The 21,077-nt window shown below is 49.5% G+C and overlaps 1 protein-coding gene across 1 annotated transcript in view; it reads right to left on the bottom strand.

Moving 5' to 3' along the window:
- BFSP2 (beaded filament structural protein 2) overlaps positions 1-21,077 on the bottom strand; it is a 73,274-nt gene that overhangs the window by 33,559 nt on the left and 18,638 nt on the right. Inside the window, exon 2 of the mRNA XM_057739232.1 lies at positions 725-807. Coding sequence (XP_057595215.1) covers positions 725-807 — 83 coding nt within the window. The remainder of the gene's footprint in view (positions 1-724; positions 808-21,077) is intronic.

The following is a 21,077-nucleotide window of genomic DNA, read 5'->3' as shown; positions in this document are numbered from 1 at the left end:
GTCTGTGGGGCTTGTGCACTGGCATTTTTAAGTGCCCAGGTAATTCTCACATGCAGCCAGGCTGGAGAAGCATTGCTCTACACCAGGAGTTCTCAAAGTGTGGTCCCGGGACCAGCAGGATTAGCATCGAGAACTTGCTGGAAATGTTTTTTTGCTTGTTTGTTTGTTTCTGACAACAAACATTTATTTCTCACAGTTCTGGTGGCTGGAAATCCAAGATCAAGGTGCCTGTAGCTCACCCGATTCCTGGTGAGGACTGTCTTCCTGGCTTGCATAAAGCTGCTTTTGCTGTGTTCTCACATGGTGATAGGGTTGAGGCAGCTCTCTGGGGTCTTTTTTTTTTTGGACATGCAATAAACTGCATGCAAGAAATGTAAGTTTTAGGTCCCACCTGAGACCTATTGAATCAGAAACTCTGAGGGTGGGCACAGCAATTTGTGTTTTCTATCCACCCCTCAGGTGATTCTGATGTGCACTAGGTTTTGAGACCCCCTGCTCTAAACCAAGTGACACTGGCAAAATCTCTGAGGCCTTGGGACCTATTTGTGTTTACAAGGAGGGTTTGAGCCGGAAGGTCTTGGCTCCAGATTCTCCCGGGAACGCGGTTATCCCACCCAGCCTTCTGCGAGGCTGGGGTGCCTGCTGCAGACTCTGGGCCGCGTTACCCGAGCGGCCCAGGAGTCCTGGGTGCAGAGGGACTGTCCCCTCTGCTGTGGAGCTTTACCTCTCCTTAAAGTCGTCCGCACCAGCCTGGATGTTCTCCGTCTGCAGCATGAGCCGCGCGTTTTCCAGGACCGCCTCGCCCACCTAGAAAAACCATACACCAAGGACAAGGTCACTGCAATGTCGTCCTACTTCACACTGTGCCTCTCGCTGGGCACAGAGGCTCTGGGGCACGGAGAGAATCTTTCTTATAGCAAATATTTTTAGAATTCAAATGTCCCTCTCTAAGATGGGGGGAGGAGATAGACACTAAAGCATAAAATCTGGGCATTTTTAAGGGCTTGTAGGATTGGATTTTTGGAGCAAAAAAATTACTCAAGGCAGACTTGTCCGTGGCCTCTGTCACAATGATAAGCTTTCAGCTCTCCAGCGAAATTTCTGGCTCCTTAAATGAAGTTTCACTGGCTTGACCTAGTGTCTCAACATTTTCTGGTCATGGATGCCTTTGAGGAGCTGATGACCTCTCTAGACCAGTGCTGCCCAATAGAACTTTCGGTGATGATGGGACTATTCTACACTGTTTTCTACACAGTGGCCACACGTGGCTACTGAATGCTCAAAATGTAGCAAAGGCGATTGAAGAGCTGAACATTTAATTTTATTTAAACTTAAATAATTTACATTTAACTGGCCACGTAATTTACACTGGCCACTGTATTGGACAGCTCGGCTCTAGAACTCTGTCCACCCTCAAACCTTACCTGTGAACATAAACATTGTATGTACAGTTTGGGGGTTTCATGGAGAAGGATGGTTTTTCAAACTTGGCCCTCAGCATCCCTCAGGGTCCCCCCCAGGTCCTCTTCTCAAATAGAAACTTCTTTTTTAAAAACATATATTTTTTACATATTGGCTTTTGTGTAATCTTCAGCGTGGGATTGGGGATAACCTAACTGTTACTTTAAAGGAAGGATGCAAATCTGAGGAAACTTTCTGGAGTGATACAGAGGTTCCGTATCTGGATCTGGTGATTACACTGACGTAAAATAGATAAAAATATGTTAAGCTGTACCTTTAAGATGTGTATATTTCACTATATGTAAATTATGTTTAATAAAAATACGTAAAATTGAAAAGAAGAAGGATGCAAATCACTGTCTTAAGCTCTTATCAGTCCTCTGCTCTTGAAAGTAAATGAGTTGGAAGTTCTTCACTGACTCAGCATCAGAGGTCAGAGACTGGAGTAAGAGGAGAAAGAAGGGGAGAGAGAGTCCCCAGTTGCCTGCTCCCCAGTGTGCGTCAGAGAGGGACTGGAGCAGAGAGAAAATGAGGTTGCTGGCGCAAAATTCAATGATGTGGACAAACAACACAGGATGACCCTACTGGAACAGGTTAGCACCATCCCTTCCACCCGGACCTGGGACTTGGTCCACCCCTGTGCTCCCTCAGTTTCCCCAGCAAAGCCCTCATCCCGCTGTGCTGAAGTGGCCCTTCCCAGGATCAAGTCCTTGTTCATCACTCTGTCCCCAAGCTCTGGCTTGTGTTGGACATTCCATTAACACTTGTTGAGTGAATGCCTGCGTGAATGAATGGTGTGAGCCATTCCCAGCCTTCCCCTGTCCCAGGTCTGAAGGTCATTTTCTGGAAGCCCCCAAGGAAGGTGCTTTAAAATGTACCCGGGAGTTTGCTTTTATTCTGGTATGGTGAGGCCAACAGATCAGGAGACAACTGACATTGCAAAGATCGTTGGTTACTCACAGTTCCCACGGGAAGGGGGCAGTCGCACCATATAGGGCCCCATGGGGAAGCACCAGGTTTGGTCAGGAAAGAGAAAGGGCGAGGCGAAAGCATGGGCAAAAGGCTTTATTATGGTTTTCACAGGAAGGGATGGGCACGGCAGAGTAAGCAGGTAGGATTGGCTGGTTTGAATAATTTCAATGGTCTCTGGGCTATGGGGGTGGCCCCTAGTTGTCTGGTACCCAGCCCTGAGTGGTCAGGGCAGAGGAATATTGCCTCTCGGAGGGTGAGAGCCAGCAAGGGGAGGCAGGTTGGGGTACTGACTCAGGCTTGGCTGGTTTGCATCTCAAAGGCACTCTCACGGGTAAGTGGTTACTATCTCTAGGATTCATTAGCCCTGCAAAGGGGCGGTCTCTCTCTGTCAGTGAGGCCTCAGCTGCCAGAGCATCGAGAATACAGAACAGAAGAAAACGTAGTCAGTATTGTTGGATATAGTTCATTCAAGGGCTCTGGCTACGTGAGGCCTCGCAGAGGACTGGCTTTGGCTGCTCTGACCCTGCCCTCTCTCTGTCCTCCTTCACATGCTGCCACCCCACATTCAGGAGCCCCTTTCCTTGTCTCTGGGTGCTCCCTGATGCCATTTGCAGATGACGAATTTGAAGCCCAGGGCAATTACCCTGCTCGTTTTCTCACAATCGTGCCCATGGCAAATATTCACCCTAGTGCGAGACCCCAAGTCATCGCAGGTATCCAGATTGTGGGCTCAAAAGCCCCCACTGTAGAGAAGATGGCTTCAAAAGTGCTCTAGAATAGGGACTTCCCTGGTGGTGCAATGATTAAGAATCCACCTGCACAAACACACTAGCGCTTGTATGTGCTGCCTTTCATCTTGGGCTTTGCTCCACCCAACAGCTACAGTCCCAGTGTGTGAATTGGTGATGTCTTCCCAGTGGACTGCGGGCTCTTTAAAAGTAAGAGGCTGCTGGGAGCAATGGTGCAGGAGTCGGTAGGCGACACAGGCTGATGGGAGGCGAGGCCGGGGCTCTGTCCTCGTTCCTCCTCCTCACTTGGGGTTGAGGACAGGAGGCTGCTTGGGACAATTTTGGATCCTGGGACACTTTGGACACTGCCCAGTAGATGGGGTGGTCCTGTCCAATGTCTGTTCGAGGAGGCTGGGCAGCTCTGGAGGCCTTACTGCTTTCATTGTTTAGTAAAAACCAGGGGTTTATTCGAGCCTCAAGTGGAGGCTAATTATAGGCCTTGAGTTGCCAAAGAGCAATTTGCTTCCCCATCTCCACAGACGGGATCCGAAAATAGACCTCCAGGCCACCACTGAGCCCAGAGAGACTTCCTCTGTCCTCCCACGGCCCCTCAGCCCTGCAGAGGCCATGTCCTCCGGGTGTCCGCGGTGGCTCAGCGACCCCAGCCAGGACAGGGCCAGGCGGCGTGTCCAGGGCTGGGACCTCGGCTAAGGTTTAGTGCAGGCTGAGGATGGGGATGGCGGCCAAGGCCGAAAGTAGCATAGCGCCTGCAGTGGGACAGGGACCATCTTTGTCTCTATACCTGGGAAAACCATGAAATCTTCCCTGAGACGGAAGACAGGAAAGGAAGAGGGACGGAAGTCGGATTTACAGCCTGCAGGTGTGCCCCACTCCCGTGCTGGAGCTGGCCTGTATGGGCTTGCACTGGCTTGTACCACCTTGCCAGGGCAGACTGTTCAATGAATATTTCAGGAGTTTTGTTAGCCAGTGGTTAAACACAGCCATCATGAAAATTTTAATTATGTGAACTTACAATTATATAAATTATGTTAAAAACAGAGGTAATAAATACTCAAAATACAAAGGTAATGAATACTCATCACTTCCTAATTGTTTGACTGTCATCTCTGCTTTTGAGGTTATTTGCTTCTATTCTGTCTGTAATGATGTGTGGACAGGGAACATTACTTGCCATTCCAGTAAATAAAGAATGTTACCTGCTATTCCAGTTCTACAAGGACCAAGCCATCAGCCACCGCAGCCGCCCCCCACCCGCAAGGTGCACCCTGAGAACTCAGGCTGGAGAAAAACAGGGAGACTTCTGTGCTTTGGATACTAGCCCCAGATAGCTAAGATGCATATTGAAGGAATGATTTCAATGAGCCCAGACTCTGCATCTTCCTTTGTATAGAAAAGCACTAAAATCATTACCTTGAGACGTCCGTTTCTTGTGATTAGCGGTAATCTTTGATGTTCGACTACACATTGTTTTCCAGCAAAAAAATCCTCTGTATCCTGGCTCCTCCCTCACCTCTTCCGAGCCGTCCCTCGGAGCTATCTGAGAGGCTGTCTCTCCTGGGCTGTAGTCCTCAGTAAGGTCCCCAAATAAAACTCAACTCTCAACGTTTAGGTTGTGCATTTTTCTTCAGTTGACAGGTGGGAACACTGTGGAACACTGTCCAGCGCATCTCCTCCCAACTCTGCATTCATGTTGGTAGCTTGCTGTCAGCTGTGGTGAGAGTAGCTACACTACGGAAGTTGGCAGACACCATACAGTAGAGCCTTTCATCCATGGAGAGCCAGCTGTTATACAGATCCCAGCTCACTGACTGTGCCCCACCTTCCACTCAGTACTTAATATTCATGACCTCACTAAGTGCTACCTCCTCTAATGCTGATATCAACACGCCCATTTTACGGATGAGGATGCCTGAGGCTCGCAGAGAGTATGTGAATTGCCCAATCACACAGCTGGAATGTGGCAGAGCCGGAAGACCAAACCAGGTTAATGTGACTTGAAAGTGTGCCTATGTTGGTCATCAGCTTTGGAAACTGAAAGGTGCATCAGAATCAAGAGAGACTCTGTCGTGGAGGACTGTTTCCTGTCTTTACTGTAACATAGAACAGTCAGGACTCCTGGTTCCTATTGGGGCTGCATCACGAAGACAGACATCTTCCCTACGGGGTATGAGGACGCTAACCAATCAGACCAAACCGTCTCCCACTCCAAGTCCCTGAGCTTTCATTTCTGAGCCCCGCAGGCTGAGGCAAGCGGAGGCAGACCTCTGGTCTCACTCTGAAGGCCCAGGGGGCTTGTGCGGCTGTGCACTTTGCTGTCAGGCCCTAGAGAGGAGAGGTCATTTGTATTTAAAACTGCAAGAGATGAACGTTTGCTACCTGGTCCTCTTGGATTTATGGCTGAAGAGGATGCAAATTAACCTCACTTCTCTGATCACCTTTTCTTTCCAGGGGAGAAGGTGATAAAAGTACCAAACACTGAGATATACAGTCCCTGACTGATGCTGTGAGTGCAAACATACTTACTCATGACCCTGGGACCACTCCTGCCCACTTTTCTAGTAGGAGAAAAGTATAAACTGATATAACAGTTGCATCCAGCAGCAGATGACAGCTCCGTTTCTCTACCCTCTTGCTAAACAGAGCTGGGACTCCTACCATCGAGGCTACATAACTTAACACCAGGTCTCCTGTTAAAAAGACATACCTGGACAGATGGTTATTGGGCTTCATACTGTATTTGATTGTTGAATCACACTATTGTACTGCTGAACCTAACATAATATTGTACATCAACTATACTTCAATAAAATACTTCATTTAAGGAAGGAAAAAAAAGACACACCTGTCATAGCAGCAACAGTGTGCATTGTTATGTGAGATTAGCTGGTTTGGAGGGATTAGGACCCATTAATTTTTTTTTATTTATAATTTTTTTTTTTTTTTGGCTGCATTGAGTCTTTGTTGCTGCACGTGGGCTTTCTCTAGTTGTGGCGAGCAGGGGCTACTCTTTGTTGCGGTGCTGGAGCTTCTCAGTGCAGTGGCTTCTCTTGTTGCGGAGCACGGGCTCTAGGGGCACAGGCTTCAGTAGTTGTGGTGCACGGGATTCAGTAGTTGAGGCACATGGGCTCAACAGTTGTGGCTCACGGGCTCTAGAGCGCAGGCTCAGTAGTTGTGGCACATGAGCTTAGTTGCTCTGCGACATGTGGGGCCTTCCTGGACCAGGAATCAAACCTGTGTCCATTGGCAGGTGGATTCTTAACCACTGTGCTACCAGGGAAGTCCCAGGACCCATTAATCTTGCTGGAGCAGAAACAGAAGTCACCTTCAAAGCCTAAAACGTTGTGGGTGAGAGTAGCTGGGGTTGAGTAGCAAGGGAATGGCAGTCGGACGTCATGGTAGGCAGGGGTGTGTTCTCTGAGGGACGGGGCAGGGAGGAGGGGGGTGGGCGGCCCACTGGCTGTGTGGGCTCAAGCTGCTCCCGGCTTGGCCTGCAGCCACCTCATTTGACTTCCCCGGCGCTGTCTTCCTTTGCGCCTCCATGTGGAGGCTTCCTTAGCCGACTTTACACCCGTGGTTCTCAAAGTGCGGTCCCTGGACCAGCAGCATGCGCGCCACCTGAAGCTTGTGAGAAATGAGAATTCTCAGACCCCACCTCAGATGCCTGAGTCAGGATGCCTGGGGTGGGTCCTCACGATCTGTATTTTAACACGCTTTCCAGAGGCTTACGATGCACACTTGACTTTGAGAGCCTCTGCTTTGCGCAGACCTGCCTCCCGTCCTGCTCAGGCCGCCCCCAGGCTGCTCCTGGACCTCCTCGCTGTCCCGACCCACGCCGTGGCCTCTGCCTAGAACACCTGGTCTTACCGCCTGACACCCCCGGCCCCGGCCGCCTGAGAAACCCTTCCCCACTTTAACGCTCACCTCAGATATGACTTCCTCTATGAAGCTTCTTTATTCCCTCACTCACTCCTGCCGTCACGTCTTCAGCACGTGACAGTTATTTCCTCTGTGCCAGGCTCTCTGCTGCTTCGGGGGAATCAGCAGCTATGGTGGGAGATGCGGTTAGGAAGGCAGGCAAAGACGGGATCAGGCTGGGGGGGGGCAAGGCCTTGGGAAGAGTGGGGAGGAGGTGGCATTTGCTGGGAAGCCGCTGGAAGGTTTTGAGCAGGCACAGGGGTGACCTGCGTGGTAAGTGGGAAGGGAGGCTGCAGGACATAGGGGACCATGCCGAGGGCCCAGCTCAGGGGCTCCTGCATTCATCCAGGGGAGGTGATGGCAGCTTTGACTAGGGCTGTTGTCGGGATGGCAGGGATGGAGCAGTCACGGGGAGAGCGAGGGAGAGGTACTGAAGATGAGCCCTAGGCTTTTAGCCAGAGCTGCTGGCTGCACGGTGGGCCCTTGCTGCCACACTTCCTCCCTCCTTGAATTATCCTACATCTGAGTCACGTTCCCCCAACTCCCCCGCTGCGGAGTTTGTTCCTGACTCTCCACATGGTGTAAACAGTACGTAGGCAATGGCCATGTTGACCTATGCGTGACCCCAGCTCCTCCCTCACCAATTTGGGGCAGCTACTGGGACAAGTGACCCTAAGATCGTTTCCTCATCCCTAGGTGGGTCATGCCACTCCTCCCCTCTGGGGTCACAGTGAGGATCAAAGGAGCCGGTGCACATGAAATGCTCGGCTGGCTGCCTGTGCACGATAAGCACGGATGGTAGCCGCCGTGATTACTGTTTTTCATCTTAGCACAGAGCAGCTGTTCAGTGATTGTTGCACCAGGTGTGTGTGGTCCGGCACTGTCCCCGCTCGGCTTTTCCTGGGTGCACGGGTGGCTGGGTGAAGACTTCTACCTAGCGGCTTCATGTTATTTTTCTTTCAGTTTTTCCATCCATAGTCGTTTGAAAAACCCTGGTCCCTGGTACTACGATGATGGGGATTTTACCCCTTCCTACTGCCGTCCTCCCTGCAGATGCAGTTATTAAAATAAAGGGAGCTGGTGGTGGCAGGTGAGGGATTTGACCATTGTTGTGTTTCAAAAAGGCAAGGACGAGCAGCATTTTCAAAAGGGTGATCACTTAGGCCCAAGGGTATAATTAATGCTTTATTTGGAGTTAACGATATTGGCATCCCAGCAGCTAGAGCTGCAGGTGGGGGAGGAGGTGGGTAAGACTGGGTCCTGGAAATGAGACTCAGCTGGTGCACTGGCAGATGCACGAGCCCTGGAAACACTTCTCACATTTGTTTGACTTTCAAGTTCAGGATAAATGCTCAGCATGACTTGCTTCCAGCAACAAATGAACAAGAACGCATCATCTGCTCCTATACCCCACTCTTACTGCATCTTCACTGAGATGGTGAAGGCCTCCACGTCACCAAGCCAACCAGATGCTTCTCTGTGTTCATCCTGACCTGCCCGCTGCCATTTGTCGCAAGACGTATTTGCCTCCCTGGGCTTCCGTGAACCCCTGTCCCCTGCTCTTCCTTCTACCTTGTTGGCCATCTCTGCACTTCCTCACTCATGCAGCCTTTCTCCCTTGTCTGAGCTCTAAGTGCTAGAGTTTCTCAGGAATGGGTCTTGGGGCTTGTTCTTTTTAATTCCTAAGGGATCTGATCCGTTTGTGTGGGTTGAAATGTATGTGCTGGTGACTTCTGCACGTATAGCTCTGGCTCAGAACGTTCCTTTCTACTCCAGGCTTGTGCAGCACTGCCTCCTTGACATCTCTATTTGGCTCAGACGTCTCAGACTTAACATGACCAAGATGGAACTTTTGCCCTCTAATACCACCCCCGCCCCCACGTCTCCGTGCCAGTAAACAGTACTAACACCTACCCAGAAACCAGGGAGTATTGACATCACACTGTCTCTCATCTCCCACATCTAACCCAACACCAAGGTTAGTCAATTTTACCCCCCCACCCCTGCAATGTATCTCGAATCCCTCTATTTGACCTCCCTCTAAATGACCTCTCCACCGATGTCACCCTGGTGCACACCCCGTCACGCCCTGACCCACGGCGACATCCTCCGAATCCCTCTGTCGTCCCCTCCTTGAGTCCATTCCTCATTCTGCTTCCGGAGTGATCTTCTTCAACTCTTCACATCAGATCATGTCGCTCTGAATAAATTCAATTAAAACTCTTCCGAGCTGTTTCTTGTGCTTAGGATAAAACCCAAGCTTCTGACGGCGGCCCTCAAGGCCCTGCATGTGTGTCGACCTTCCCAGCTGAGTCTCATTTCCAGGGCCCAGCTCACAAGGCTCCGCCCTGCTGGTGCCAGTCTTGGTGGACCACGTGGGCCTCTCTCCAGCCTCGAGGCCTCAGCACGTGCGAACGCCTCTGCCTGGACTGCGTTCCCCTCTTCTGTGTGTGGGTGTCTCCCTCATCCTGATCACCCCGCCTAAGGGAGGACCCCCTTCTGCTCCTCCCCCTCTGCCTTGTTCACTTTCTTTAAAACACTTACCACAGCTTGTAATTATTACCAGTTTTTGTTTATTGGTTTATCAGTTGTGGTCTCTGTATTTGACACCAGAATATAACTCCTTGAGGCTCCTTTCTATCCTGCTCTTGTTCCATCCCCAGCACAGCGTCTGGTACAGGATGTACAGTTGGACTGATGAGCTCGGAAATAGTGCTGCTTCTTCATGGACAACCAGGCAGGGGAGACCCTCAGGGGATACCCAGGTTGCTACCTAGTTCCAACCTGAGAATCACCTTCTGCACCTCCCTCCCCCTCACTCCCAAATCAAATCATATCAGTTCCCCACTTGATGAGCTTCACTCCATTCGCATCCCTTATCCAGCCTTGGTTGGAGCCCTAGTTGTCTCTTTTCTGGTTCAACCTAATAGTTGTTACCTGCAGATGGAAGACACCAAGCCCAGGCAGTGAGTTAAGGTTGCACCTGCAGGTGGAGTTAGGGCATGTGTCATCAGTAGTGGAGACGGTGCCACGTCCCAGGCAGCTCCCCGCAGCACAGCCACTGGGGGTCCTGGGAGAATCGGGGACACTGACGGCTAAGGTCAGGCCTTCCGGGAAAGTTCAGGATGGTGAACACTTCTGAGCCTGTGCTGCACGTAAGCCTTGACCCCATCACCACACTTGACCTCCTCATCACACTGCGCTCTGGCTGAGGGAAGCGGTCTTAGTAGGAGAGGTCGGAGGAGGGTGTAGTGAGAGGCCAGAACTGGAGGGGGCTGGTGACCACAGTGCTGGGCGATGCGGAGCACCCGGTCCCTAGAGGCTGTCCTCTGTCACGAGGAGGACAGAGTTCCCCAGGCTTCACCTTCCCCGAAGGCCTCCCCTATCCTCTTGCCTCCAGCTCTGGTTCTGGGCTCACCCAGCAACCTGCGTCCAGCCACCTTGGATACAGGAGGGCTCGCGTTGGGCACGGAAGCGTTTACCCGCCGTGGTATACCAGTGTGTCATCCTGGGCATACGTGTCAGGAGGGTTTCTTTGTCATGAGCCGGCCCTCCAGGGCCTCATTTCCTACAAGTGCCCTAATAAAATCTGAGTTTTGAGCACCAGGCACATCAAGATACGGTGACCCTGGGAGGCTCTGTTTGGGCAGCCAGCTGGTCTCCCTCTGTCTCTGTCTCTTTCTGCTTTTGCTGTTTGGAACAACCGTTTCCAACTTTCCATTACCCTTTCTACTGGAATGAACTTACTAAGATGCAATTTGAAGTTATTCAGGGGTGTGCTCGTGAGTAAATCCTCACAACTTGGCCCTGCTCTTCTCTCTGACTTTCTCTCTTCTTCTCTCCCCTGCTATGGGCTGAACTATTTTTCTGAACAGATGTGGGCCTTTCCAGCTTCCAGACCTTCACTCACGTAGCTACCTCGTGTGTCATGACCTAACTAGGCCACCCAGCCTCCATGCTTTCCTTATCTGCCAGGTTAACTCCTACTCATCCTTCAAAACTCAGCTCAGGAATTAAAACAACATTGTAAATCAACTATACGTCAATAAAATAAAAACAAAACAAAACAAAAATCTCAGGCTTCCCTGGACATCCTCTGTACTCTCCATATTCCTTGTGGGTATATCTCTATCACTGTAGTTGTCGTGCTAGACTTTATTTTGATATTTTTCTGTCTTTCCCCACCACCGACATGTGTGTCCCCGAGACAGGTACAGTCTCTCATCTCTGCCTCCTCAGAATGGGTGCATCTGTATAATTTCTATTATACATATGGGGAAACTGAGGCCAGGAAATTCAGGAACTTGCCCACAGGACTAAGTGGCCCAGCTGAATTTAATCCGTATCTGTCTAACTCACAGCTCATTGCTCTTTTTTCCTTTTTTTTAAAAAAACTTTTTATTATGGGTAATTTCAAGTCCATCAAACCACATATAAAGGTAGAGAGAGACTCGTCTCCTTACGTCAACTACAATCTCACGGCTAATTAAAAAAAAAACCCTCTATTCCCACTGACCTCTCATCCTATCTCTGAGATTAGTACATACATATCACTTCATCTGTAATTATTTCAGATACTCTCTTTTGTACTTCTTATATTTCAATTTAAAAATTATCAAAACAATACATATATTGGTTTAAAAGTTAAACAGTACTAAAAAGAAATGCTCATACAGGCTTGTAAAGAAAAGCATTCCCCACCCCACATTTTTCTCTCCCCACGTCATAGTCTCCAGCTGTTCGTTTGTCGAGCGCTTGCCCCATATTTCTACAGATTTCTTGATTGAGTTATCAGCCACAGGCATTATTTATTGACTTCCTGGCCGACAAATGAAGATTTAGCTCACTCACACTCCACCTCCCTTTTCCTTTATTTATTGGCTATCTTGGTAACTTTAAATAATAAAGCTGTATGTCTTGCTGTATCAATTATGGACAGTTTCTTTCTTACACTCACTTTCTCTTATAGTTGCAGATGTTTTATTTTCTAAGGTCAAAAGAAAAGACAGAAAACCAGTTTAATTACTAAATGACTCTACTGATGCCTGTGTGAAATATAGATCCTTTCTGCTGAGACGTACGATAGGGGTGCCCCTGACTGTCAGAAACTGTGGGAAGAGAGCCAAATTGTTGTTTTATTTCCCAACCGAGCATCCTCAAGCCTGCAGCACAATGTCAGCTATTTGACTTTTTTTCCACAGTGCTACCCTCTCCAGGGCATGCCTGCAACACCCACATGTGACCATCTTGCCTTACCACCGTGTCTGAGTTGTGATTCTAACACTGAGTAGCTCAGTTTTTTTCTCTTGTAAAAGGGGGCAGCTTTATCTTGATCGTACTAGGCACACAATGATCCCTTAATAGATGTTTGTTGAATGAATAAGTGACACATGTTTAAAGAGCCAAACGTGAAATAATGACAAGAAACCAATTCATAAGCATCAGGCTGGCAAACCTTTGGGAGGTGAGGATGTGAAGAAAGTGGGGATCTTACATACTGTTTCCGGGAGGGTAAATTTGTGTGGCCGCTGTGGAGAGCCATTTGGCAATGCCGTATAAAAGCTGACGACGGGCACAGCCCTTTCTGCTCCTAGATACTGACCTGGAACCGGGTAAGAAACTCTTTCTTCCTTTTTTTTTTTTTTTTTAAAGTTTTTTAATTTTTATTTTGGTCATGCCATGCAGCTTGTGAGATCTTAGTTCCCCAACCAGGGATTGAACCCGGGCCCTCTGCAGTGAGAGTGTGGTGTCCTAACCACTGGACCACCAGGAAATTCCCAGAAACTGCTTCTACAGTGGGCCAGGAAGGAAATACTTTCGGTTTTGTGGTCTTTGTTACAACTACACAACTCTGCTAGGGAGTACGAAAGCAGCCTTAGACAATTAGTGCATGAACGGGTGTGAGTGTATTGCAGTCAAACTTCATTTATAAAAGCAGGCACCTGGTTGGACTTGGCCTGCCTCTAGTTTGCCCCCCTTGGACCTAGAGAGACCCTCCCATGTGTGCACGGGAAGGTCATACCCCTCCTGTTTTTGATCGTGAAACCGAAAGCAACCTCTAACCATCAACAGGAAAATTCATGACCTATGGTATAAATACAATGAAATGCTACGAGTATCAGCATGGATACATCTCAACATCAAAGTGAGACGTGAAGAAAGCAAGTTGCTGAAGGAAGTAGTATGTGACGGTTCATTTCATATGTCAATTTGGCTGGGCCATGGTGCCCAGAGAGTTGGTCAAACATTATTCTGGATGAGATTGACATTTGAATTGGTGGCTTTGAGTAAAGTGGATTGTTGTCCAAAATGGGGGGACAGGGGGCCTCATCCACTCAGCTGAAGGACTGAATAGAACAAAGACTGAGGTCCGCAGAGGAAGGAGGGATTCTGCCGGAAGATGGCCTTTGGACTTGGACGGGAACCACAGCGCTTCCCTGGGTCTCCAACCTGCTGACACCTTGACTTTGGACTTCTAGCCTCGTTACAGTGTGAGCCAATTCCTTAGAATAAATCTCTCTCTCTCTCGAAACATCCTATGGGTTCTGTTTCTCTGGAGAACTCTGACCACTACACCGTATAATACAATTGAATATAAAGTTTAAAATCATGCAAAACAATCCTATAAAGGATTTACATATATATAGTAAGATTGGAACAACATTGGTGGGAATGTTGAATGCCAAATGTAGAGCAGTGGTGACCTCTGGGGAGGGGGATGGAATCAGGATGGAGCCCAAAGAGGGTTTCGGTTGTATCCGAAATCTTTGATTTTGTGGGGTTTTTTTTTTAATAAATGTATTTATTTATTTATTTTATTTATTTATTGGCTGTGTTGGGTCTTCATTGCTGCACACGGGCTTTCTCTAATTGCTGCAAGTGGGGGCTACTCTTCATTGTGGTGCATGGGCTCCTCATGGTAGTGGAGCACGGGCTCTAGGTGTGTGGGCTTCAATAGTTGCAGCACACGGGCTCCATAGTTGTGGCGCACGGGCTTAGTAGCTCCACAGCCTGTGGGATATTCCTGAAACAGGGTTGGAACCTGTGTCCCCTGCACTGGCAGGTGGATTCTTAACTACTGAGCCACCTAGGAAGTCCTGATTTTGTGTTTTTAAAAGAGGTCTGCAGCAAATAACATTAAGGTGGACACTTTTGGATGTTGGGTATCCCTTTTCATATGTTTGACATATTTCATAATGAAGAATGAGATAACATCATAAAACAATGAGGGAAAGAAAATCAGTGCACTGACTGGCACGCCCTGGGCCCCTAACATGTAGAATGAAAGTGGCTGGGACAGCTGGATGGAGAAGGCACGTCAGAGGTGCTGGGAGATGACTAGGTGGAGGGCGGGGGGACTCTAGAGCTCCAGAAGAGGCCTCTGGGCAGCGGGGAAGAAGATGGAGTGGGTTTCCTGGATGGACCTGGTGTGGGAGAGTGGCGCCAAGCAGAGCAGCCCAGTGTGGGCGAGGCTGGGCAGGTGGCTTGGAGGCGTGGGCCGGCCACGTGGCCACGTGGCCACGGACACGGTCACATGGGCTCCGAGAGGCACTGTGTGTTTACCCGGAGGAGGCCCTGCAGAAATAGTCATCCTCGACCTCCCTCTAACGAGATTTATTTCCTGGGCGCTTGCCAACATCAGAGGAATCTGTGTTGCTCAGAAATACACAGGGTACTTGTCGAGGCTTAAACCGAATTGCAAGCTCCTCTTCCCTATTTCAGATGCTGTCAGCACTCGGCCACATCCCCTTGGATTGTTTTTTCCACCAATTTCGCGCCTGTGGGTTCCCTGTGCTTTCACTTCCCAGATCCTGCAGCTGGGGCTCTTTTTGGAGCAGGGCCCTCAGCCAGCAGAGCCCACGTTTCAGTTCCTTGGGCTAGTCCTTCGGGAATGACTGACAAGCGTGGGGTGTGAAAGCCCATTGCTTGGGGTTGGGACAACTCTGCGGTGGAACGTCCCCTCCTGAGTTCCCCTGAAGCTGGCCCTTGGCCTGAGATGGTTTGTTTGCTCCTTCCTCCCTCACAGGCTTCCCGGGGACCCCTCCATAGCATGCCACCTGCTAGAGAGTCCTAGACTAGGGCTCTGCCTCTTGGGAATCCGTCTAAGACAAGTGTTCTTTTCATCCCAGAAACTCTCCAGGGTCAGGATGTCTCGAGCCATCATCTGTCTAGGGGTTGCCCAGCACACGGGCCCTGGAATCAAACTATCCAAGTTGAAAATCTTGTCTCTATGACCTCCTAGCTGTGTGACCTTGCAAAACATTTAACTGCTCTGTGCCTCAGTTTCGTCATCTTTATTTATTTTTTAAATTTTATTTTTTTTACTGAAGTACAGTTGATTTACAGTGTGTTAGTTTCAGGTGTACAGCACAGTCTTTCAGTTATGTCTGTGTGTTTATACACATCTATACACATATATATATGTGTATATATATTCTTTTCAGATTTTTTCCCTTGTAGGTTATTGCAAAATATTGTGTAGAGTTCCCTGTGCTATACTTTAGGTCCTTGTTGGTCATCTATTTTATATGTGTTAGTGTATATATGTTAATCCCAAACTCCTAATTTATCCCCACCCCCCCCTCCTTTTCCCCTTTGGTAACCATAGCTTGTTTTCTATGTCTGTGAGTTTCCTCATCTTTAAAAAGGGGCTGATAAAAGTATGGGCCTTGGGACTTCCCTGGTGGTCCAGTGGTAAAGAATCTGCCTTCCAATGCAGGGGGTACGGGTTCGATCCCTGGTCAGGGGAACTAAGATCCCACATGTGGCAGGACAACTAAGTCCGCGCGCCACAACTACTGAGCTTGTGCGCCTCAACTAGAGAGCCTACGTGCCACAAACTACACAGCCCGCGTGCTCTGGAGCCTGCACACCACAACTAGAGGGAACCCCATGTGCTGCAACAAAAGATCCTGCATGCCTCTACAAAGATCCGGCATGCCGCAACTAAGACCTGATGCAGCCAAAAATAAATAAATTTTAAAAAACAGTATGGGCCTCATAGAGATGTTGTGAGGTCAAATGAGTTAAGAACAAATCCTGGCATATAGTAAGTGCTCAATAAACATTAGTTTGTTACTCTCCACTGGAACTTAAGGGACACTTAAGGGCAATCAGGAATTAACATGCTATACCCCCGAGCCTGGGTCTCCAAACCCATGCTGCTTTAATGAAGGGGACAAACCCTTCCCTGTTGTGTGGACACATAACCTCACCTTATTACGATGGTGCAGAATGGACCGGTGAGTAGATTGGCAGGGTGGATGTGGCTAATAGTCTACTGAAAGAACTACAAAAGAGTCCTCCCTTTCCCTTTGCCTGAGACTCCACCCCACCTCCCACGCCCAGGGCTGGCCGGGGAGGAGGAAGGGGCGTTTGGACTCCGTGTCCAGCAATGGGATTGGATAGGGAGACAATTAGGGTTAGGGCAGGGACATGCTCGCTCCTTCTCGTGTGAACATCAGCAAGAACGAGAGGACAGAACTCAAAGTATTAGACTTGGAACAAGAAACCGAGGTTTCAGTCCTGGCTCTGATTTTCACTAGACACGCATTTCCCATCTCTGAGCCTCAGTTTCCCCATCTGTAAGAGGGGATGATAACACCGGTTCTGTTACTCCACGGGGAGACTGTGAGGATCTAGGAAGACACATCAGAGAACATGCCGGGTACTGTGCGCTGATGTGCCCTGGAGTCCTACAGATGGTGCCAAAGCAGGTGTTAGGAGAGCATGGCCAGTGCACGTTCTTGGAAATTATCCTCGGAAATCCCTTAGGAGGGCGCCATTTGGGGGACCCACCGTCAATATGTCCAGCACAGACAGGGTTTTTCTTCAGATGAGATAGTTGACTTAAAAGAGGAATCATGCTGGGACTTCCCTGGCGGCCCAGTGGGTAAGACTCCCGCTCCCAGTGCAGGGGGCCTGGGTTTGATCCCTGGTCAGGGAACTAGATCCCGCATGCATGCTGCAACTAAGAGTTTGCATGCCACAACTAAGAAGTCTGTATGCTACAACTGAAAGATCCCACATGCCACAACTAAGACACTGTGCAGCCAAAATAAATAAATAACATAATTAAAAAAAAAAAAGAGGAGTCATGCTATCTGGAAAGCTCCTCTCTTGAAACACCTGTACCATGCTCAGCAAGGCAGAACCTTCTCACCAGGAGAGGCCCGTGGGAAACGAGCCTGTCTAAAGAGGAAGCACATTCACACCTTCCATCTCACGCTGGGTACAGGGCACATCCTCACTGAGGGGGCAGAATGCAGCACCAGTTAAATGGTGTTTCTGTCTCCCCCACACTTGCTTAAGATACAGGCCTGCGGGAGACGCAGGGCGTTAGAGCAGGAAGTGGAGCGTTGAGCTGCCCGGCTGCCTCCCACACCGGAGGGTGAGGCCTTGTAGGTTTCTCTGCCATTGGCTTCTGGGAAACCTCAACTCAGAAATTTCATGACTCAGTTTTAGAGTGCAAAGCGCTCTCGGAGATCACACAAGATGAAGAACCAAGGCACAGAGAGGCATGATGGCCTGTCCCAGGCCCCAGAGTGGCCCTTCACCCTTTAGTGACTGCAGCAAGGACTCACGGGAGAACCGTGGGCTTCAAACCCTGTCTTTGTTCCTTGGGGATGTGTGATGCTCTAAAAGTCCCAGTCTGTAGGACGGGGATAAGGAAACTTTCTCCCAAGAGTAGCAAGATGATTAAAAGACGTGCACGTGTAGCAGAGTGTTAAATTGCCTGAGCCTAGACTGGGAAGCCACTCACTCCTCTTTCAGTGCCCAGAGGCACCCCTGCCTTGGCAGCAAAGGGGGAACCTGCGACAGCCAAGGCGGCCTGGGCTTCATTGAGAGGGGTCCTGGCGAGAGGGCATCGCTGGGGTGGGGATGCCATGGGGCACCAGCTGAGGAGTGGCTTCTCCCTGCAGTTGGCCCAGTGGGGGAGGGTGGGTCTCAGAAGAGCTTAGAAAAGTGTCCCTAGGAGAAAGGAATCTTGTTTACACTCCAGCCACACCCAGACACTGGGAAGCCACTTTACAACAGCCTCTCGTCTCTCGAGGAAGAAATTTCCTTCCCTCCTTTCCCCTCCTTTCTTCCTGCTCACGCTCTGGCTGCATTCGAAACAGCAGCAGCAGCAGCGGGCAGCTGGCCGGCGGGGAGCATGGGGCCCCACCGGGGCAGGGGGGAAAATGAGGGTCCACGGGTTGAATAATATATTGACTAATTGTGCTGTTTACTGGATTGAGACAGTGTTTTGTGACTTAAAACAAACATGGAAATTTTAATTACTTATAAGCGATCAGAAAAATCCTGAGACCATCCATGTTCTCAACCAGGGGCAGGAGACAGTATCCACCTCCCACTGAACATGTTGAAAGGGACCTTGGAAGAGGTCCCTTTCAAACCAAAGCTGTTTTTGTAACTGGACCTCATGAGTCCCTCCTGTTCAACACACGGTTGACATCCATCGCGCACCCAGCGCTGTGCTTGGCATACGGCAGGCTCTCAACAATGTGTGGATTCATTTATTTGCTTCTCATCCCTCTTGGATCTCCAGGTCCTGGAGGCCAAGAATTTTGACTCTTCAATATCTGAATTCCATAGTGCCTGGTGCAGAGTAGACCCATCAATGCCCGATGAATGAACAGAATAAAAAGGAATTCTGTTCAGCAGCAGCCAGCATGACAAAGGTTACACTGTCGAGCCTGCTGGTGAGGAAGGGGGCGGGGCCAGCTCACACCAACATCCCTAAGATTCTGTACTTACGTGTGACACTAATTGCACCCGCAGGCTTAGGAGAGGCAGCCTAATCTCTGACACTGACAGAGTCTTTTCCTGCTTATGTTATTCTCCTTAAATTTCCAAAGAGTCAGGGCCATGATGGCAAGTGTAATTACCTCTGTTCTTTGGTAGATGAGGAAGCTGAAGAGGGAGAGATTAGGGACCCAGGCAGAGTCTTCGGTGAGCTGAGACCAGGTGGGACTCAGGACCCCTACTCCAGACTCAAGCTCTCACCTACCCAAAGCCACAGAAAATGCAACTGAAAGAGAAAAGGAGGGGGTGGTTTCTCCCACCACAAATGGAAGCAGGAGAGAATAAGAACAGACTTGCTGGATAATGTATGCAAAGTCTCAGGACAAAGAGCAATTTTAGGGTCGATTTATAATCCTCAGGAAATTGGGAGCTGTCGTGGAAATTCTGACATGAACGGAGTGACTGCAGGGCGGCATGGAGTGCGTGGCTTGCCTCTCAGGATCAGGGTGGCTCCGGCAGTGAAGGGATGATTACACGCACCTGGAACTTGGCACAAGTCACGTTTTGCCTCTGGGTGACTAGGGGGCGCAAGACAGTTCCTAGAGCAGCCAGAAGGTGGCGCCACTTGCCAAGAGAACCCAGTCAGAGGCAGCAGCCTGGGACTCCCCCTCCTCCAAGGGGCTCCCCCGTCATTCTGATTTAGCCTGGAGGCCACTCTCAGATTTCTGCCACAAGGTGAGATGCTTCCCAGACACCGAGGGTCCATCTCTGATGGTCCCTGTGCAATGGCTAATTCCTTCACTCTGGGGTACTGCAGAGTTGGCCAGCAACATGGTAATAGGAGGGCCTTGCAATCCAAGCAGTTATCATTTTAACCACTGCAAACTATGACGTAAATTACTACCACAGTTTATCGAGCGTTTGCCTGGCCAGACACTAGGCTGAGTGCTCTAAGTGAATTATTTAATTCCCATGACAATCCTGTACCATATATGTTATTATCCATATTTTACAGATGAGAATGTTAAAATTCAGAGAGGCTAAGAAATTTGTTTTACATCACAAATCCAGGCAATGGCAAAGTCAGAATCTGAATGCAGTTCTTTGGGAACTTGTTGCGCGAATCACTGTGATGCGCTATCTCTGTCTGTCTTCCTCCCTCCCATGCTCTCCCTGTGCCTGGCATTGTGCCGGGGGTTAGATTCAGGACCCGTTGGACTGTACCTCTGCTTCTGGGGATGACTGACAGCAGTGGGCCACGGGGGCACGCTGGACAACAGGGAAGAAGGTCCACTGTATCTGGTACTCCCTTTAGGTCACGCATGATGCTGGGGACTGTTCAGGCTGCAAATTCCAGGTTACATTTAATATGGGTTTTTGTGATCCCAGGTCAGATGTGGGCTCTGGGCTCGCTCAGAAACCCTCTGACTAACAATTTCTCCCTTCACTGCCAGTTAGCAAGACCCAGGATGTATGCTGGCAGGTGTGTGTGTGGGGTGGGGGGTGGGGTGAGTAAAACTGCTTCATTCATGCTGGGCCACAGGCCGCCACCTGATCCTCTGAAATGAAGGAGTCAGCTAACATGTACCGGACGTTCCTATCCCAGCTGGCCAGCTAGTGCAGACGTGAACGATTAGGGAACCGGGCTCATGGGAGGGCGGCTTCTTCGCTTAGGCGTCCTCCACTGCTTGGGAATGATGAGGAACTGTGACAGAAAGGTGAAAAGGTCTAGGGCCAAGGATTGGGAGATCAGAGTACCCTACCCTCTCATTTTATAGGTGAGGATCCTTGGAGAGAAAGGGGTTTGCCGCAGGGCACACAGCCGGTTAGCCGCTTGAAGTGAAGACAGACATGGCAGTCAGCTGTACCTGGTATCTTCATGTCCATGGAGAGCGTGGTAAAGTGACCATCTACTCACAGGAGTTACGAAAGGGAATCTGGCCTATTCCCTGTGTGTCTGCAAGGAGACGTCAGTTTGACCCAATCTCTTCATTTAACAGTTAAGAAAACTGAGGTTCCGAGTGTTGGAGTAACTTGTCCAAGATCTCACAGCAACTTAGTAGCATTTACTCTTTCTACTATATGAATAGTACTCTCTCTGGCTTTCCTTTCTGAACCCGAAGCTCTGTGTGGTTTCATAGAATTGGGGATCCGATTTCAAGTGCAAAAGGAAGTGAAGGTGAAGTGGATTAGGTGCAGAAATATTGGCATTTCAGGAACACTTAAAATGAC

This window comes from Hippopotamus amphibius, chromosome 6 (assembly GCF_030028045.1).
Source record: "Hippopotamus amphibius kiboko isolate mHipAmp2 chromosome 6, mHipAmp2.hap2, whole genome shotgun sequence".
Lineage (NCBI taxonomy): Eukaryota > Metazoa > Chordata > Mammalia > Artiodactyla > Hippopotamidae > Hippopotamus > Hippopotamus amphibius.
This window is presented reverse-complemented; position numbering and strand designations above follow the sequence as displayed.